The 20,670-nt window shown below is 50.0% G+C and overlaps 4 protein-coding genes across 4 annotated transcripts; 2 read left to right on the top strand and 2 right to left on the bottom strand.

Annotated features, from left to right (window-relative positions):
• Window positions 1-4,158: 4,158 nt before the first annotated feature.
• Window positions 4,159-6,398, top strand: PV06_04514 (uncharacterized protein; the record flags this gene model as incomplete). Its single annotated transcript, XM_016405416.1, has 2 exons — window positions 4,159-5,929; window positions 5,989-6,398. 2 exons carry the CDS (start codon window positions 4,159-4,161, stop codon window positions 6,396-6,398), a joined length of 2,181 nt encoding a protein of 726 aa, XP_016263622.1.
• A 448-nt stretch (window positions 6,399-6,846) lies between these two features.
• PV06_04513 (uncharacterized protein) lies at window positions 6,847-8,443 on the top strand (the record flags this gene model as incomplete). Its single annotated transcript, XM_016405415.1, has 4 exons — window positions 6,847-7,503; window positions 7,620-7,795; window positions 7,891-8,010; window positions 8,143-8,443. The coding sequence occupies 4 exons, from the start codon at window positions 6,847-6,849 to the stop codon at window positions 8,255-8,257; spliced, it is 1,068 nt and encodes a 355-aa protein (XP_016263621.1). The 3' UTR covers window positions 8,258-8,443.
• A 4,611-nt stretch (window positions 8,444-13,054) lies between these two features.
• Window positions 13,055-14,392, bottom strand: PV06_04512 (uncharacterized protein; the record flags this gene model as incomplete). The annotated part of the gene is made up of 2 exons (XM_016405414.1): window positions 13,761-14,392; window positions 13,055-13,688 (listed from the first exon to the last, which is right to left on the bottom strand). The coding sequence occupies exons 1-2, from the start codon at window positions 14,012-14,014 to the stop codon at window positions 13,055-13,057; spliced, it is 888 nt and encodes a 295-aa protein (XP_016263620.1). The 5' UTR covers window positions 14,015-14,392.
• Window positions 14,393-17,630: 3,238 nt separating this feature from the next.
• Window positions 17,631-20,520, bottom strand: PV06_04511 (uncharacterized protein). Its single transcript, XM_016405413.1, has 2 exons — window positions 20,225-20,520; window positions 17,631-20,168 (listed from the first exon to the last, which is right to left on the bottom strand). Exons 1-2 carry the CDS (start codon window positions 20,319-20,321, stop codon window positions 17,866-17,868), a joined length of 2,400 nt encoding a protein of 799 aa, XP_016263619.1. The 5' UTR covers window positions 20,322-20,520; the 3' UTR covers window positions 17,631-17,865.
• Between the last annotated feature and the right edge of the window lie 150 nt (window positions 20,521-20,670).

The following is a 20,670-nucleotide window of genomic DNA, read 5'->3' as shown; positions in this document are numbered from 1 at the left end:
TGTTCATACCAATCCGTGAAAGTCGTCAGCTGCAGTTCGGGTCGATACTCCTGTATAGGTTCTTCCAAATGCTTACTGCATGCAGGATCGGAGGTGCATTTGTCCAAGAGTGGCTTTGCTCACTCGTTCTGTGCCACCTTCTCGCCCGCAGGAGCAGCTAACGGGAAGATGCAATCTGTCTTGTGAGCACGGTGCATTACTCAGTCCCAAGTCTCGCCGCATACTAGGACCATCCAACGACGACATTTGCTTGATCCGCTTCATATCCGAGACCCATCAAATGTTTCGAAAAGCATGCCACTGACCGGCAACCTTAGGGTCGTAGGAAATGTCAGAAGATCGACACCATGCCATATGGCGCATGTTCATCTCCACGGCGACAATACCACCGAGTGACATCCAGAGTTGGAGTTGTGAATGACTCGACACTGGTTGAATCTTACTCAGAACATAGCCCCGTTTATGGCACCACACACGAGGTCAGATATTCTGCGACATCAGGGGGAGTTAACAGCAGGAACAGACTCCAACAAAGCTGCTAGCTGCATCGCATGGCGTCGACAGGCTGGTTTACCCCCGTTCAATGTCCAAGATGATACCATTGTACCCTGAGGTGGCAATAACCCTCTGAGGAAGTAAATCATCATTTCAGGTAAGTCTCGCCTGTTCTCAAGGAAAATATGGAGGTGGAGGGGTCGCTCTTCGAGAGGGAGCTCGCTGCTCTTGTGGTTCCATCCGGTCACTCAACGAGTTGAGATCGCTGCTTCTTCCGTCGACACTGCTTCCATCATCGCTCATCTCCAACACGTCGATGGCGATGTCCTCCTTCAAAATACCCTCATCGGTTCGTCCTATGGCAGATACACGGAGAGGTATTCTTTTCCGGACGTTGTACTTCGGCGCACCCTGGAGGCCGTGAAAATTCAAAGTAATGTCAAGGTAGTATGTCCTTGCCAAGTACGTCCAGCCATCCAACGATGGCTGACAAACTGCATCTGGAACCTCTAGTTCTAGCTGCGATGTTGCGATAAATGAAGTTTGACTTCTGTCCACGTCACTTCGAACGGCTCGGTTGTCGTACTGTGGAAGGGGTCGGAAGAGAATTGTGTCTTTCTGGACAGAAGCAGTAGTCGTCTTCTGCACCATTTCGCCAGAATTCAACCGACCGCCCCCCACGTGTACGGATCGCGTGGAAAAGCGAGTGTCCACTTCCCATTTGATGCAAGCGCTGCATTTCATGGACTGACGCGATTCAATAGAATTGTTGCCCGTAGCACTTGTCCTCGAACCCAAAGTTGCTGCAAGAGGAAGAACTAGGCGCCGTTTTCCTGTCTGCTGGCTCCGCTCAGCCAACATATCAGGTGCGTATAATGTGACTGACAAGTCCGGGCCTTTTTGAAATCGGCACCTCGAGAGCAGATCTGGCTTTGCGCTGAGGACACGCGGCATGTCCCTAGCAAGAGAAACGTGCAGGCGAGGATAAAGGAACGAGACCTTGACCTTTTCACTCAGGTAGCCCACTTGCTTGCTACCTTTGCGAAATTGTGCCTCAATCCAATACGACACTTCACAGTCACCGTGTATAGTGCGATTGTCGTTCACCGCCATGTTTTGACATGATCTGGTGGTGCCTGAAATGGTCATCGTAAGAGGCAGTGCGCGCAATTTGCCCAGGCTGCTAGACGCATTGGTCGGCACTTCAAAGTAGAATTCGACGTGATGAGTCTGGTTGGCAGCATCCTGGACTGGTTCAAAGTCCGAGACGGATTTGATGTCGGTCAGGGTAATGATGTCCTCGAGGGCATTCTTTCCACCAACGGACGAGATTATGACCCCTATCACGCATACTTAGGCAGTGTTCACAAAGCCATTGTGAATACCACTCACCTCGAAGGCACAATCGAATGCTGTCGAAAGCATTTTGAGTAACTGAGCGTTCAGAAACACTGAGTCGGCCGCTGAGTCGCGAAGAAGCGTTGCTGGGGTTGGCATCCGCCTGTTGGAGATAAGGAGGCAGAGCCTCGCCAACAGAAGGCGGGTTTACTTGCAACCTTCCATATATCATACTGAAGGTACTGCCTTTCAGAACTTGAGAATAAGAGATCGGTCGAAGGGAAAGTCTCTTTAAAGGAGTTTCGGATGTCACAACATGCCTAACAACATTTCTTATTTTCCCGCGCGACTTGGGAAGAGAGAGGAAAGTAGACGACCGGGCAAGGGTAGTGGGGCCTCTGTCTCCCGGTATCTCAACTTCTCTTCTAATCGCTTGGCCGAACGGGAAGCCAGACGCTCGTGTGAGACTAGGCCCAACAGGCTTATCAAAAGCTAAAAATGACCTGGTTTGACCGAGATCCCAGAGGCGCCACAGGCCATGTGCAGGCCCAGGCAGGGTCCGTGGGCTGGACGGCCGCAGTAAGCGGAGTAGCCCGCATGCAGCCAACTCGAGGGCACCCTGATTTAACAGCTGAAAAAGTAATCGACACCCAACGCTGACTTCCCTTGCGATATGCAGCAAGTCACGTCGAGGCTGACACACCGTAGTGAACGAACTTTTGCCAGCAGCCCTTCAGGCAAGCCTATCCAGTCGATCACATAATCCCAGTATGGGCTGAAGATCTCGTCAGGCCAGAGACTGAAAGTCACGAAGCGGCACGCCGTTCTATAGAGCATATTGACATGGACCAGTCAGGGATGCTGGCTGATCCTTATTCTCGCATCAGCCTCGCGTGCGCACATCTTTTAGTGCATAAGACCCCGAAGACTGTACGACGCTACAGTTGACCTGTTTGATGACGAGAAAAAAAAAAGGACCATGCACTCGGGCAAGATTGCCTCGAGGAGAAAATATTCAACTCGTGCATTAGTCACACTGGAATTAACCATTCGGAACGGGAATCGATTTACGAAGTCGACCACGTCGTCCTACTGTAAGCGTATCAACCGGGAGTCGCGTCCCCCTTGTGATCAAAAGTTATGCCCGTGCCCAGGCTTGGGACAGCCTACGCCGTCGTTGATAAGTCATGAGCCATCTACTGTAGGAAACCGAGTATGGGCGGTGGGGATAGGTCAACGCAGGTCTGATCCCGGTCCCTAGCCTTGCGCCAAACGACAAGAAGTCGGAACCTTATTGCCTCGGAAAGATAGCTCGGACCATGTCAAACACACGACAATCAACCTGTTCACCAAGAAGAAGACTGGTTCGGACTTCAATCAGCGCTTGGCTTTGTCTTCTTCCCTCGGGTACCTTGTACGAGTACCACAATAGATACCCTGACCTCAAATTGGGGAATTTTGGAGCCGAAAGTGTAAGTTGGCGCTTATTGTTACTGGTAAGAGACGCCCTCCTTGCTCGAGGCTCACAAGTCGTTACTAGTCTGGGGAATAGTGAGGCTTTCTCCAACCCCACGCTTTTCCGCCCTCGAGATCTGTCAACCCCTGAGGGGCTAGAGAATCAAACTGGCATCTTACCCCGGGCTTGGAGTCGCTCAGGTTGTCAATCTTGGGGTGCTTGGACGGAGGCCCAGTACCTCTCTTTTGCGCTTGTTCGGCTAGACCATCTGCCCAATGCACTACAAAGATCTCGGCACGCCCGTTCTGCACTGAAGACTCGGTATGTACTGTAAGTGCTCCTCGCACCTGTCGGTGCCGAGGTAATGACCTATGCCGATTATATGGTCAACGTGCAGTCTTCCTTCTTGCCTATCTGCGTAGACCTTCAAACCCGAAGTCGAGAGTACTTGTAACCCGTTAGTTCTGACTAATGGACCACAAGAACGCGGCGATGAAGTAACGTACCTAGTCAAGAGTCATTTTCCACTTTCGATCCGCATTATTTCGTCCCCCAGGTATACTGCACAGTACATATGACTGCGGTTTAACTTACCACCTACTCAACCCACCAACTCAGAGCCACTGTACAGGCATACGCCTGTATATTGCACCTGGAGATTTCCCGTACTCTATGCCCCTGCAAGAACCCCCCCCCCCCCCCAAATTAGTCATCATGTAGCCCCGCGATATCTCCGCAAGTCTTCGGCAGACTTGCCAAGCGCCATGTTAAAACCGGCTTAGTCGTGGTAAGCCAAACTTCACCGTTTCACACTTGTCAGCTTCGTCGTCAGTACAAGATGTTATAACGCGCGTCTCATAACCTCGGCAATGGCTGGCGTTGAAGAGACGAATCCACAGCTGGAACCACGACGGGCATGCCAGGAGTGTAACCGAAAGAAGACAAAATGTGACATGAGGCGACCTGTATGTGGTCTTTGTCTGCGTACCGGCAATACCTGCAACTTTCCCTCGAAGAGGAAGAAGCCGGTATCTCGAAAACCTCAGTTGAAAGCCCAGACCCGAAATATCAGTCACAGCCTGTCCAAATTGGTGGAAGTACTGGAGCAGGCCTCACGAGCAGATGGTGAAGGTGAAGCCGGGAATGACGCCCGTGAGGCATCTTCAAATCTCCTCAAGGACTCTCTCAAGGACCTCCTCGTCGAGATCAAGGCTTCGGAGGGCCATCAGAGTTGGCAAAGTGCAGTCGCATCCGAGCCTACTGGAACACGGCTTTCTGTGTCCGAAGGAGATGACGTCGACAATGAAGACGAGAGCATCGGGACTGATGAGATTGACCTGTCCCAGGCAGATCGTGATACCTCAAAAGCAGACTCGACAGCCTCAATAACGACCTCTGACGCTGAAACTGGAGTCTCGTCATCACTGGCCGTGGACCTAGTCAATTCTTTCTTCGAAAAGATCCAAACGTGGCTCCCACTTCTACACCGGCCACGATTCCAAGCACGTTATGAGAGTAGACTCCTCGTCACGGGCGATTTCATGAAAGATCTTTCTCAGGACGAACGTTTGCTGTTCTACAGCATGTTTGCCCTGTCGGCCAGATTTTCCACCCATCACCGCTTTAATAATATCCCACCCGAGAAGCGAGGACAAATGTTCGCGGAGCGCGCCAAAGATGTCTACGTACAGAGTCGTAGTCTGAAAACTCCCTCACTCATGTACCTGCAAGGTTGCATTCTCCTTGCCTTCTACTTCTACACCTCTGGGCCAACTCACCAGGGATGGCTACTGATCGGAGTCTGCGTCCGGATGGCCTACCACCTCGGCTTGTTTGAGATCGACGATGAGGATTGGACACCAACACATTCTATCGACCACGTAGAAAAGGAGGAACTCAGAAGAGCCTGGTGGTTGGTATGGGAGCTTGACACTTTTGCTTCCACGGTCTCCCGAAAACCGTACGCCATCGATCGCAAAAGAATGTCGGTGACGCTGCCAATCTCTGATGAAGCTTGGTTTTCCGAAATCAACGTACCATCTGCAGAGCTCAACTTTCTTCCTGGCCAATCTTGGAGGTCTCTTCACGGCAGTGTAAATCAAGACGAAAGGGCGTGGTTCTTGGTGGCTAATAGTTTTATGGCGACCATCCACGATCGACTGCAACAAAAACAAGACATTACGCCAGACGAGAAATTGACGCTGGAGAATGAAGTCTGTTGCTTCAAATTGGCACTTCCTCCTTCACTCCGGCTGGATATCAACACACTAACGTTCAGTCCGTTAACCTTCTCAAGGTGCAATTGGGTCATTGGCACTCATCTTATGCTCATGGCAACATCTTTCATGGTTGCCGGGATCACGACCAGCGACAGCGACGACCGAAGTGCGTCAGGGATCATCTCAGGCGCAATGTCGCCTCTACGTCAACGCGCAATTGATTTATCACGAATAATCAGCCTCTGGGACACCAGATATATCGTAGTGGCGCACCCTTTTCTGGCATGTATGATGCTTCCCCCGTACGCTGTAGATGGCAGTGTCTACAAATCACAATCCTTGATCTCGTCGACCCATGACCTGGCGAAATTGGTACTTGAGCATTTTGGAGAACGATGGAAACTTGGCTCTGTTGTTTTAGGTGAGTCAACTCTCCATGTCATCACATCTTTGGACCTCCCCACGCTGACCGAAATCTAGTGATCGCGAACATGCTCGAACACGGGGGACCAAGTAATGCCGAGGAAAAGCGATTCGTCAAACGATATGCGATATTCTTCCGCATACCTCGACTCGCCGGCAACAGCCCTGCATTCCTCCAGCCTGAGCATGGCCAACCAGACAAGCCAGCGTCGACCGTCAGCGATGAGACAGTCTATGCTGGCAACATTGGAACCCAGCAACAACGACTCGAACCGCGGCGACGTTTCTCATCCTCCATCGACATGACCAACCAGACCGACACGCCGAATTACGAAGCCTCAATGTTTGACCCGCAGAACTTTCCACAATTACCAGCCAATGCTTACGATGCAAGCAACGAGATAGACCTCGGTTTCTCAGAATTCTTTGGTGATTACCAGGATACCGATCTTGTCTGGCTAAGGTGATCGATTTTCAGCTAGAGCATGGGACATATGACAGTCTACAAAGCCGATCTAATTCGTTATCCCGACTTCGTTGGGCAATTACCGGCCCTTGGTTCCAGCAGTCAAAAAGCCGGACTCCCGCAGGGTTCAACACGTGACCTATCACGGTATACCGTCTTTCACCGACCCCAGATCCCGACCAGTGTACCCATCAACCAGATGCCCTACTGCGTTACCCAGCCCCTGCCTCTCAGCGCAGCACTCAATAGCAATATTGCGGGGCTTGACGGGGCTGAGGAAATCCGTGGCATGTCCGACCGACCCTAAGGAGTCTAGGTCAGTCACAAATACCACCACATATATGAAGTGATCCCAGGATTGTCGAGCAAGGTTACTGAGCATTCGTATGCCCTATCCAAGTACAATATTGACGAGGTAAAAGCGAACCCCATACTCGGAAAAAGTCACAATGTCGACGAACAAAATAAGAGTGATCCGACTCGCCCACGTCGCCTATCAACATCCAGATCTTGACCGAGCACTTCAATTTCTGTTCGACTTTGGGTTCGTGGAGGAGCACCGGACGGATACCCGAGTTTACTTGCGCGGATATGGCTCACAACCTTTCATCTATGTCGCCGAACAGTCACCCGATTCGAAGAGACATTTTGTAGGTGGGTTTTGGGTTGTCGACAGCGAAGAAGAATTGAAGAAGGCCGCGTCGAAGCCCAACGCTTCATCCATTCAGGACATCGACGGTCCCGGTGGGGGTAAGTGTGTCACGGTCGACGACCCCCATGGCCACAAGGTCGGCTTTGTGTATGGCCAGACACTGAGAAAGGCCGATCGCCCGCCACCTCTGGAGAAGACGAAGCCCGTGTTCAACGGGGCCGCAGAGAAACCTAGACGAGGAGCCTGGCGCAGATTCCAGCAAGGTCCCTGTCCCGTTCACAAGCTCGGACATTACGGACTCGTCGTCCCTGCAAGCAAATTCGATGAATTGAGGGATTGGTACACCAGTCTCATGAACATCAAGGCTACTGACGCCGTCTTCAATCCAATGACAGGGAAAGATCAGACCTGTTTTTTGCATGTCGATCTCGGCTCTGAATATACCGATCATCATGTATGTATATGCGGATGATCAAACCCTCCACAAAAGCTCCCTTTCCGGACCCCGACCACTGCCTCAAATGTCAGATTGGAAGAGTGAAAAGCTAACACGCAACCTTGGGCTCGCAGAGTATATTTTTCGCCGCTGGTCCCGAAGAGGCACCTGTTCACGTCCACCATTCCAGTTACGAGGTGGACGACTTTGACACCCAAACCCTTGGCCACGACTGGCTTCGAGGCAAAGGATGGACGAATTGTTGGGGCATAGGTCGCCATGTTCTCGGTAGTCAAATTTTTGATTATTGGTACGTTTTTTCCCATGTCCATCTGTACGACGAGTGCGAGTACTAGTGTCTGAAAACCCTATGCTAATCTTTCCCGGCATGGGGAATATTTACAGGTTCGATGGCTCAGGAAATATCGTCGAGCATTACTCCGACGGTGACCTGGTGAATGAGGATACTCCCATGACGAGAAACGCCGCTGCTGCCGACACGCTGCACGTCTGGGGACCAAACATGTAAGTTACTTGCCTTGTACTTTTGCAGTCTTTTGCTCTGCCGGGTCTTTTGTCATGATCCGTGCACACCCCTCGATTACATTGAAACCGTTGGAACGACTTCTCTGACGAGTCCAATCTATCCCAATATAGTCCGTTGGCATTTGTGACCGGTCGAATCGAGGATGCGGGCAAAGAAATGCCGATGCCACCAGATGTGATGGAAGGCAAACCAGCGCAACTACCTAAACCTGTTGTGGCTGCTTGAAAGCCACTGATACATCCCACCAACTAGGCCGTGTGTATACGCCTAGGGTGCTCTGTGTATGCATGACAGTAAAATAACAGGTCTTCCAGGCACGTATGTTCGTTGTCTGATCGAGATATACACAAAGCACACGCTTGGAACTACTATATACATACTATTCCTTGGTATATTAATAATCTATATGCGCCTGCTTATAGTCTTTGTCAACAAACAGCACGAAGGCTCAGGTTACATCTAGTTGGAACATGTCATGATATGTCAAACGCGGAGTATCCTTTGTGCCGTGGACATAGTGACTCGACATGAGTCTTCCAAAGACCATTGACATCAAGATCAGTTCACATGTTCACGGAATATGCAGTGCCCCGCGGCATTCGCATCACTACCGAGAATGGCCGCGTGCTCAATGCGAAGAGTTGTCGGCATCCCCGTGGCTTGACGTGCAACTTGCTATCAATTCCCACTACTCCGTACAGCCACGGCAAATGCGGGGATCACGGGGGAATGCCTGACTCTTGGTCGCTTACTCCGTACCGGTCGATACCTCGTAGAGAAAGTGTCAGCAGAGGTGGTACCTTGACCGGGGAGATTTCCGTCAGCAGACTTCGGAGTAGTTACTTCAATAACATCTGCATGAGATGGCTCAATCTGTGAGAGACTGGGATGCATGCAATATTGACCTCGGCCCGAACATCGTGAAGAACCTCTGAGAGATGGTCCGTTTTTAGTTCTCACAAGGATACTTTGACGATACCACCACCCTCGACGGAGAGACATTCCATCCTTGCAGAAATACACTATAGTAGATCAATATGGTACCAACACAGCCCCTGATCGGTGAGTGTTGTATAAGTCGAATCAGTCTAATGTACTGCAAAGGTCATCAAACACGAAACTCCAGTGTTGGTCGTTGGAGGAGGACCTGCTGGACTCATTGCGGCGCTCCAACTCGCTCGCAACGGCACCAAATGTATGCTCGTCGAACGTAATCTCGACACGACAAAATGGCCCAAGATGGACATCACGAATTGTCGGAGCATGGAATTGTTGAAGAGACTTGGAGTGGACCAAGGCTTGAGAGGAGTCGGTAAGTGAATAAATATACGGAGTAATGAATGGTGATGTCGAGTCCACTTGGACCTTCCGAACAACATTGTAATACTCTCTGTTCGAACGAGACCGATGAGACTCATTTCCAACAAAGGTGTACCTCAACATTACTCCTTCGACGTGAATTTTAGCAATGGTCTCGGTGAGGGAGGCGAGGTGATTGCGAAATGGGTACGTTTGTTTGTACAACCTCGAAGCACCGGGTGACCCGACCCCTGCACGGCCGCCGGTCAAGGGCGGTCAGCATTGATATCAAAACGATACTAATTTCCACGTACCGTGTAGGATCTACCGTCTCCGGATTGGTGGCGAGAACATATCAAAACACAAAATGACGGTTCCATGCCCAGGGAACCATATCAGCGTTGTTCGCAGGCCATTTTCGAAGCGTGGCTCAAACCTAGAATCCAAGCACAACCACTGATTCAGTCATACTTTGGCATGACATTCGAAAGTCTCGTCGAGTCCGACTCAGGTGTCGAGTGCGAGTTGACCGACACGAGGGGTGAGAAACACCTGGTAAAGGCGGAATATGTCGTTGGTTGTGACGGTGGTGGAAGTCGAGTTCGTAAAGCTATCGGAGCTGAACTGGTCGGCGGTCCAGTGTTTGTTCAAACCCATGCCTTCCAGGCCTGCCCTGACCCGATCCTTTTCGAGACGTCGTCTAACGTTTCTTCTGTCTAGGCCCGGTAAACTTTTCCTCGTTCATTTCAAATCAAAGGATCTGAATCGAATACAAAGCCAAGGACAATTCTGGCACATCTTTTTCACCCACGGCGGTGTCATCATTTCACAGGATGAGGTCGATACTTGGACGGCCCACACCCCTGTACCGTTGGATTTTGACGTTTCGTCCATGGATCCAAAGGAGGCAGTGTATCGTGTCCTCGGTGGTTCCATCGGACCTCATCCGATCGAGATTGATGAGATTTTGGTGACCAGTTCTTGGAGGCCAAACATTTATGTCACGGACAAGTATATTTCACCACAAGGCCGAGTATTTTTATCAGGTGATGCAGCACATCAAAATATTCCCACTGTGAGTTTCAATGAAATCAGTTACTCCTAGGATGTTTGCATGTGCATAATGCAAACGTTTGAGATGTTTTCGCTAATATTCCTTTTCCAGGGAGGTTACGGTATGAACACCGCCGTGGGCGACAGTTTCGACATTGGTTGGAAATTGGCCGCGGTGTTGGCCGGTCATGGAGGTCCCGAACTCCTTCGGTCATACGAGGTCGAACGTAGACCGGTGGCTGCACGTAACATTGAACGTTCGGGTGTCCATTGGCAAGTACATTCAGGGTACAAAGATTTGGTCGAGCAGACAGGAAACGCCGTCGTGTCCAAAACTCCCGAGGGTGACGAAGTTCGAAGGAAGATTGCTGAACGAGTGACCACACTCGACGGAGAAAACAAGGACCACGGTATCGAGTTGGGTTATCGGTACAATGGTTCTCCTGTCGTCGTGGAGGACACCGACAGCGAAGAACCAGAGTGGAATGAGAGGGACTATATTCCTTCGACTTGGCCGGGAGCCAGAGCTCCACACGTGTTTCTGAAAGACTCGGACTCCGACGGGAACACGAGTGTTTTTGATCTGTTTGGGACGGGTCAGGAATACACAATTGTCGATTTTACATCGGACGCCCTACACGCTCGAGTTTTTGAGAGAGTCGCGAAGGAAATGAAGATACCGATGAAGGTGGTTTCTTTGCCAGACGAACCACATGTCCGAAAAGTTTGGGAACAGCGTGACGCCGTTTTGATCAGGCCGGATGACCATGTCGCTTGGAGGTTGTCGTCATCGTCGTCGTCGTCGTCGTCGTCGTCGAACCCGGCAGCGATCAGTGCTGATCAAGTAAGACAAGTACTCTTGATCGCGGTCGGAAAGAAAAAGGCCGGTCATAATGAGAATGTAAGGATCAAAGGCGGAAACTTTACAGGAACAGTTCAAGAAAGGGTAGAAGGAATGGCTCAATTCCAGCGGTGATGCGAGAAACAAATATAAGATCTCGGTTGCTTTTTTTCATGTGGCTTGTAATGTAGTCTGCAGCAAAAACTATTCGATGTGTCGATTCGCGGGAGGGAAGCAGAGAGACTAAACCAAAGAGCGTAATCTGACAGGCGCGCTTTTGTGACTTTTTAAAGGCATTATATAATAACAGAGCTCACGAACTCCAACTTTATTATAATAAGAGTCTTTTCTTTTCACAAAATGAGTATGGAGCAAGATTAGCATATTATATATATGACCATAAAACTAGTTACTACTCTAGCAGGTCGATTTGGGGTTGTGTTGGACTATTTGTTCAGATCAAACAAATACTACGACCAGAAACTTGGTTTCATCTGAGACTGGTAATAGTGTCACTGTTCAAAGACTGAATGTACTACACCTGTCTATCTATAATAGAGTCGAAGAATAAGTTTTCTTGATTGGTTCCTTGTTACTAGTAACCTTGTTACTACCTCCTTCAAAACTACTATTGATCGTCTGAGACGTCTGAACGTCTTTTTTTGGTGTCCTCGATCCTGTAAATAATTTAATCGACTGATCATCCAAAGAACTTCCCCATCAAATCCAGCACAAAACGCATCCTTTTGTCCAAGAACGCTCAGCAACGTCAATGCCGCAATCAAAGGATCAATCTCTCTTGATTCGACCGCCAATACGCCGCCGCCCTCGAATCTTCCACTCATGCTAGCATACCTGGCGATTTCAGACCTTTTCCCCGAGACCGCCTTGTACAGGGACAGCCCTTCCAGTAGTTGGTCTCGAGGACGTCCAAAGATATTCGACGCTGTCTTTCACAAAGCTTTGGGCCGGATTTCTGATTTCCACCGGCTTGACCGTGATGTCCTGGGAGGAACAAGGGGATCCAGCCTGAAAATGAAGATGGCTTGCACCGAAACTGAGCAAAGGTGAATTGAATTGACAAATTTCGTTGCCATGCGTTGAACAATCAATGACACGCAGGTTTGAGTTCAACAAGCTGAATAGCCCTCCTCCTGTCTTGGTCGAGATCCAGGCCGGTTCAAAACTTGGATTGGCCCGCAAAAGGATGTTGACCTTTTCCAAAAACTCGGCGTCCAAACCATCTTCTCGGTAAGAAGGCGACAGCCTCTCAGAGAGATCCAAGACTTGCCATTGCGTATGCTTGTCCTCACCGTGTCGAAGAAAAGAAAAAGTTTGTCGGATTTAAAGTCACTGACTCGTCGATAGGGAGATGAAGAATGCCAGATTTCGTAGGCATTGCTTGTATACAAATCGATCAAAAGTCGATAGACAAGTTGGGAGCTGGATAACAATTGTTTCACATCGTCACAATCCTTGTGACAAGATCGGGCAAGAGGTTGTCAAAATCATAGCAGGAATTATCGGTGTTATTTTTCACTCAAAAGTGCTGATGTCCCTGGCGTGACATTGATTCTGTTTATACAGAAATGTCATTCGAGGATGCAAACGTCGAAAATGCGGCAAATTGTCGGATTATTATTAGTTAGGAGACTCGCATTCGGGATCATTGGATCCTCTGAGGCATCCTCCAAAAACAGGTTTTTGACATTTAACAACGGCCATAGACATCACAATAACATGAAGTTGGATCAGGACAACTAGTAAAAATCATCCAAAGTCAGCATTGCTAATCGATACGACCAGTCAGGGACTTTGGATTGCTTCACTCACTGTATAGCTTCTTGGCCAAAAATGACGTGCCACAAGTACTCCATGATCCTCCCACTCAAACAATCCTCGAGGTCCGTTTCAAGCAACCACTGCCGGATGTTGACATAATCCTGCAGTGGTCGGAGATATATCTGCTCTCGCGACACTGCGAACTGAGCGCAGCAAGACGTCCAGACCCTCCTCGAAAAGACGTCTCCGTGGTCCGCGGTCATTTGGCTTGAAGCCGCAGGTTTCCCGGGGCTAGATTCGAAAAAGGGGGTGGTGGTGTTTGCAAAGATTTCGTCCCAGGTCCGGTTCGTCAGATGAGGGTTTGGTTCCAAAACCTCCGTACACCCCGGGTTCCAGTTGCAGCGGAGGTTGACGTAGCCTTGTCGTCTGACGTGGTCGAGTTGCAGGTGCCGCAGGGTGTTGGCATTGTTGTGTAGTGGATCGTCGACGTGCCACGCTTTCCAGAAGCCGTTGCGATGAGAATGAAGAAACACCACGATCGATGGGATGTGACGGTGGTAGTGGTCGATGATGTAGGTCAAATATGCCATCGCTTCGTTGCCCTTGTTGATTGGCGTCTGTAAGGAGTCATTCCTCGCCACGGCACTCGACCGGTCGACGTAATATACCGCATGCTGCCAGCTGTCGTCGTTGTTGGAAATCAATACCTGGTCGCGAACGGACTCGACTGCTGCGGGCGGGAAAAGGACTTACCCAGGGAGATCTTCTGCCAGCCAGGAAATATCGTCGACGTCACGGGCAGGAGTGACGACAATCTTGTCCCAGGCAGGTGTGTGTGTGTCCTCATCAGGAGGGTACCTGGCAGACCAACCCACCGATGCTTTGATGAATGATACGAGATCGTATGGGTCCTGCTTTGGCTTGACAATGGCAAGCAAGATCATGTTGGTCACCGTCAGGGCCAAGATGACGAGCAGCTTGACTCTCAATCTGAGTACATGAACCATTGCGTCCCTCGGTTACCACCATTGACCTAGGGCAAGGTTGTGTATTTCCAGAAAATGAGAGGGCGAAGCTCGTACATTTGCAAATCGTTCAAACGTGTTACACTCCCGGCTCATCGACAGGCAGAGTGAATACGTCCCGATTGGTAGCGAAAATGTGCTGGTTCTTCCTCGTAGAATGCCTGTAGCCTTGGCGGATGGATTTCATGAAATGACCCTTTGACGATTGGTTGAGCTCCAAGGCAAAATGACCATGGAGAGGCCTTTCTCTTTCGGGCCAACTTCGATTGACGTTAGGAGAGGTGATCTACGTTTCCATCCCGAGCAACTGTATATTGACGGCATAAATTTCACTTGACTTTTGTCGAATACCGTTCGGGCGGTAGAGACTTCATAAGGACTTCGCCAAAGCCAGTTTTTAGGTGGGCACAAACTATACTATACGCGACCAAGTACGGGAGCCATTACGTTGGCAAACGAGGCGCAGTTAAACTTCCGCCATAGTCGATCAGGGGAGTTCAACGTGGCCAGGGGAAAAGCGGAGCAAGCAAGAGCAATTCAGCACAGCTTGACTTGGATTCTATCGAAGACTTGAAATACGAGGAGTATAACTACGTAAATCCATCATGGGTTCAACGATTATGTTTCTGATCAGGAAATGGTTTGAATCGAAGAATATTCATCATACGCAGCAAAGTGTTTATATTTAGCGAGCCTCTAAGAGTATGCTTAAATTTTAGCTGGTCCGCTAATTGTCTAGGCACCACCTTTAATTAAAAATACCTAGTTACCTTAACTACATAAACAAATAGCCAGTAGTACAGTATTTAACGGTTTATCCACCAAGTACGGAGTATGCGAATTCATCTTCATCCTGGGAAATACTCCACTGGGGGCTGGTACTATGTAGGTAGGTAGTCATGGTTGATACTTATATTCTAGCACCGAGTTACTCAACATCACAGTGAGAAAGAATGAATATATTTTAGCATATTGCACGCTCCGGAAACAACCAAGCTACAACACCAGGAAAAAAGGAGCAAAGGTCTGGCTTCCTTCGATCGGGCCCCATTCGAACAAATACCAGCCAGGGTTCTAAGCCCAGCTAGTCAGGACAGACTGGTCCAATGAAATATAAAATAACCAACATCTAGACCCTTAACTTCGGACTCGCGCTCTAATGGACGACAGTGCCAGACCATTCCGAACAGTCAACTTGCGTGGCAGAGCCGATGGCAAGACCAACTCCGCTGTCGCCAAAGAATGCCTCTTGAGCACCACTGTCGCTGCAGAGATCAAAGTTGACATTTGCACCGTATTGGTTAGTACCAGACAGCCCATTCTGTGCGCAGAGAGGGTTGCCGTCAGCCGGGCACAGATTGTTGACCATAACGACAATGCTGGTGCCAGCGTTGCTCAGCTTGTTGCCAGATGAGTCGGTCTCGCCGACAAGCTTCCAGCAAGTACCACAGGCTGGACCAGCTCCAGCACCGGGGCCAACCCCGAAAACATTTTGACTCACAGCAGCACTAAAGCCAGGATATGTGTACCAGCCGCAAGCAGCAGTATTGGTGTTACAATTGGGAGAACCAAAACTATCACCAGCGCCGTAGTGCGTCATCGAAGCCTTGTATGTGAGGGCACCACCTGTGGCAGGGCTGGTGGACTTGACAGGAGGGCTAGAGCTGGTCTTTGTGCTGCTCGTGTTTGGCGCTGCGCTTGAGACCGGTGCAGGGTTTGAAGTTGTAGCGGCTGGCGCGGAACCGCTCACGCTGGGAGGGAGATTGTTGCTTTCCAGGCATTGAGAATAGTAGGGGTTTTGCTCAACACAGCTCCAGCCTGACTGGCAGGTCGTGCCGCCCGTCCAATTGATACCGCCACCTGCCAAGAGTTAGCTGGCCGTCGATGTGTAGCTAATTTGGGCACTCACATTGTTCCCATGGACCTTGAGCAGCAAGGGTGCTCGAATCGGGGCAGGCCAAAGCGGCCGAGATGAGGAATATCAATCCGAATTGCTTGTACATATTTCGACGAGTCTCGACGGTTGGGATGAAGTACTGTAGTAGATGAGAGTGATGGCTAGGCCGGCTAAGAACAAGATGCGGACGACTGAAACGAATGGACCTTGATCAACGAGTTAAAAGAATGACTGTGAGCAATCTTGAAGAAGCAACCCTACCATGTCTAGGAGAATGAGTAGCATTTATATATTTGGCGAGTTTTCCATGGGTAGAGAGCCATTCGACTCTTTCCCCTGGGCAAAGGCGAAATGCAAGCAGCATATCGTGTCCCGGGTTCATCGTCCCGAAAGATCGATCTCGCTAATGGCTATGCGATCGAATGAGCATTTTTCCAGCCCAGGTGAATTGTCGCACCACCATGTGGTTGACAAGGAATAACCATGATGTTGCGTCTCATCAGTGCCGAACAAGGCCTATCTAAGGATTTGAGCCGATACTTGTAAAATTGATGTGGACTGGTTTTCAAGTGTTTGGGTAGCGGCCTGATTTGTCCTTTAATTTTCCATGCTGCAAAGGAGGAAACCATCTGGCGTCTGAAACGGTGGCCGCAGAAGCTTGCGATAGATGCAAGGCCCCAGTCAAAGTCTCGCCGGACCTTAACCGTGAAATTCAGTACCCACGTGGAGTGACTTGTTGAAGGTGTGTAGTGTGATGGATTGAGTACTCTCTCGAGGATTTGCTTGTCGCCTTCGACGTATGTCCCTGTCTCTCATTGTGTGTTCCGAGCGTAGATCTTGCTGGGATGGAGACCTTGCCTATGAGTGTGGTCCTTGATATGGTCAGATAAGAGGTTTACAATTTGTACATGCTTGAATTCGGGTATGCGAAGCGCGTTCCAAGTAGGCATCTTGCGGTTTTCTGTCCCTGGTAGGACTCTTCATCGTGACCGATGCGGACTGGAGATCGAGTCAGTCAAATTGACCCCTGGCCGAAAGTCGCCAGGCTCTGGTGTGGCGCGGTCGTCGTACCTTTGGGCAGTCCACCACGAAATGTCGAAGTGAGCAGTACCCTTCTGAGTATCTCAGGTGAGGCATACGTCGGCATAACCTTGGTATACCGGGGCTTTTACTTGATCGCTTATGCAGTCAAGACCTGGGCATCCATCTTGTACTGCATGACACGTGCGGACAATATTGCATGGGGCGGGACCAACGCTCTCACCTTGCTGAAACATCGCTTGTGCGGCATCAACTAGCAAGGTACATCTCTTGGGTTGCGGGATAGTCTGGTGAAGCGAGCCTGTGTACTGTGTTCGAGTTCCAATCATTCACTTGGCCCAGCAGAAAGAGCCAATACAAACCTAATGGCAATCGAGGCGCACCCGCTTTCGCCTTCCGTTTTGATCTAATGGGACACCCATTTGAATTGGGCCTTGCATATTGTCTTTTCGTGTTTGTGGAGGTCATGGTTGCAATATTGTGTCGGTCATCGCTGATTATCATGTCGTGACTGACTATTGTGATGGTTGTTGGTGCGTGTGGCTTTCAACTCCGAATATTTTTATCCAAATCTGGCAGTCATCGAGCACAATCCTAGACAGCACCAACAATAAGATTACAATGAAGGAAAGACGTTACTTGGTGCGCAAATACATAAAATAGATAGAAGCATTCACACCATTGACCTAGTCTAGATCTATTCTACTCTAACTCACCGTACTGCGTAGGTGTGAGCTCATTGTGCAAACACCATTACTGACCGCCATACAAGGAAAATGGATATCCCAGGGCTGCCATCCAATCCAAGGCTCACAATCATATCTAAAACACGCTCATCACAGTACGATCGTCAGAAGCCGCTAAGGCCCAGACAGCGTGAAGTCGTCATCACAGATTAACCCAAGCCGGCCTTGTTCGTTTTCACGACATGTTTGATGGCCTCGAGACCACCCTTGTTGCCAACAGCGCCTATGCCCATCCCACTGGTCCAGCCCATCTTCTCCAACATCGCACGACCCTTGTTGTCTGCACCAAGCTCAGGAGCGGATGCACCGACGACCTCACCATTCATGTACGTCGCCCCAGACATCGCCCCGCCGCCACCACCACCCCTACGACCTCCCCCAGTAATGCGAGCACGAGGAGTATTCGTTCCACCGAAACCGCCCTTTTGTCTTGGGAAAAACTTCCTCTGCTCTATCAGGTTGTCGATTTGCCAAATAGTGTCAATGGTGAAGTGGGGAGTGTGTGGTCCTTTGGTCAGAACAGGATATCGTCCACGACCACAGCCTTCCTTGCCCTCCGAGTGCGACTTCAACTTCAGAGCCTTTGCGAGCCGATGGATGCCTGACCGTAGACTCGAATCCATTGGAGCCAATTCGAGGACGTCAATCTCCTGGACCAAGAATCGTCTGATCTCCGCTTTGATCATAGCAGGACTGTTTCGTTCGGCAGCCTCAAGAAGCGCGTCTTCTTGAGCCTCGCGTCTTTCGCGCTTCCTAGCAGCTTTCTTCTCCCTGTCTTTACTCCAGGTGTTGTGGAGGTGCTGGGCAAGTTCTTCGTCTTCCAGGCCCCATTCAAATGGGCCCGACTTCCGTCCCTTGTTCTTGGGTCGTAGACTCGGTCTATCAAAGTCCATGATGTCGAATGCTCCATAGGGGTCCTGCTCCAGAGCATCAGCGAATGCTTCCGCCGGTGGAAACGTATCGCGTTGTCTTCGATTTCTTTTCGACTTGCCACGGCTTGAGAGGTGCTTTTTTGAAGAGAAGTTAATGAAATCGTTGTTTGCAACAAATTCATCAATGTCTCTGTCATCCTCTTCGTCATCCACTTGGCCATCGAACAACAATAGTTCGTCACCGCCAATTCCTACCTCGGCTTGCTTTGCAAAGGCGCGGGCTATTTGTTCATCGGTCATCCGTGCCACTCGTTCCATGGTACGTTCATTTTCCTCCACTTCAGATTCGTGGTCATCATCCACATCACCGCGAAAGTCATCGTCATCATCATCACTGTCAGAATCATCATGCTCTAGATCATCACTAGTGTTCTCGAATTGGATGGCTTGGATGTCGTTGAAAATGCTGATTTCGTCGCGTGCAGACCTAGAAGTCAATTTGCTGTCCAAAATCCAACGCGCCTCACTCGCACCTCGACCGGGCAAAGTCACAAGATACTGTGGACCACTGGGACGTTCACGATGCCGGAGAACTTGAGTTACTTCGACAACTTCCTCGTCGGTAGTGCTTAGGTCGTCGAAGTCCTCCAAATCAGCAGAGTCCCAATCGATAGCCTGAGCAGGGGCACTTTTGGGGCGTTCACGTCTGGTTGCAGATTTCGTTTGGACCTTGACGTGTGATTCTGCAGCGTTGTCATGAAATCTGAAGTGCTCATTTCGTCTGGAAGGCTTTGCAGTAGTCTGTTCCGTATCTTCTTCTTCATCACTGTCATCATCAAACGCCAGATTGGCGATGTAGTCATTCATGATGGCTTCCTCTTCCTCCCTCCTGCTCGAAAATATCAGCGGCCTTCCTCGGCGATCAACATTCCTCTTCCGCAATGGAATAGATCGAACGGTATGTGGCAGAGGCGTGGGGTCTTTTTGCGGTCGATCACCGTTGCTAAAATCGGCGGTAGGATGGTGAGGGTCAGGTATCGTTGAGGTAGTCGGGGGCGAGGGAATTTGCGGAGAGCTGGAGTTGTCGACTTTCGCGGGACGTGGTCGAGAGTTGTTCTGACGACCAGTAAAGATGATCTCATCGGAGGATACTGATGAAACGGAGCATCTTCTGGGTTCGGTCTTGTTGATGATAGAAGGTTCTGCGGTGGTGACAGGTGCCGCTTTCTCTACGGGTTGCTGGATAGTCGCAATTGTGATTTGATCCTGTTCGACAGCTTTATCTTTTGCGTCTGACAGCGTGTTACCATCGTCCCCGGCAGACTGCTCCGGTTCTTCAGATGTGGTCTCTTTTGCATTCACAGGAGGCTCCTCGCGAACCAGAGTGCCTGCGCTCACAAAGGCAACTGCGCGATCCCGTAACCTCGAAGGGCCCCATGTCGCTGTATGTCTCTCTGTATTTCGAGCCTCCTCGCTCATACTAAAATGGCCATTTCTGGGATGAGGCGACGAAGATTCAGAGAAATCTTGCCAGCCTCCGAGCAAAGCCTGATGTCGGTTATGAGGGTTTGACTCCGTGACTGCCACACCAGTTAGTGAGACGACAATCAGCGCCGTTGCATCGAACCAGACATACAATGAAGAAAAGAATTTGGCTGCGTCTGAGACCTCTTAGAGCTTCTAGCAGAATTCCCCTTGTTTATTCGCGCTTGGGCTCGCTGTCGCGCTCCCATGGCGGGGTGAACTGTTCAAAGAATGATTGCCCCTCTGGACACGAATTCGTGATTTGAACGAACGTCGAGATGGTGGCCAAAGTGCGATAACATCGAGAGGAGACAGCTAGAGATACAATAAGATGTACGGCTGTACGAAATAGGGACCGAAGATTGAATTGCCACTGAAAATGAGTGAAATTCAGAACTGACTATGGAGTCATAACAGATACATGTCTCATACACTTCAATGAACCACATTTAGTGGATTAACTCTCCAATGATGGATTTGAGGGCAGGCGCTTATGTAAGGACGAGGCTGAGGACAAGGCTGGCAGGCGAGTCTGACGTGCCGCCTCGCCCTTCGGCA

The sequence above is a fragment of the Exophiala oligosperma genome, assembly GCF_000835515.1.
Source record: "Exophiala oligosperma strain CBS 72588 unplaced genomic scaffold supercont1.4, whole genome shotgun sequence".
Classification (NCBI taxonomy): domain Eukaryota; kingdom Fungi; phylum Ascomycota; class Eurotiomycetes; order Chaetothyriales; family Herpotrichiellaceae; genus Exophiala; species Exophiala oligosperma.
The sequence above is the reverse complement of the archived record's forward strand: the minus strand, read 5'-3'. Positions and strand labels throughout refer to the sequence as shown.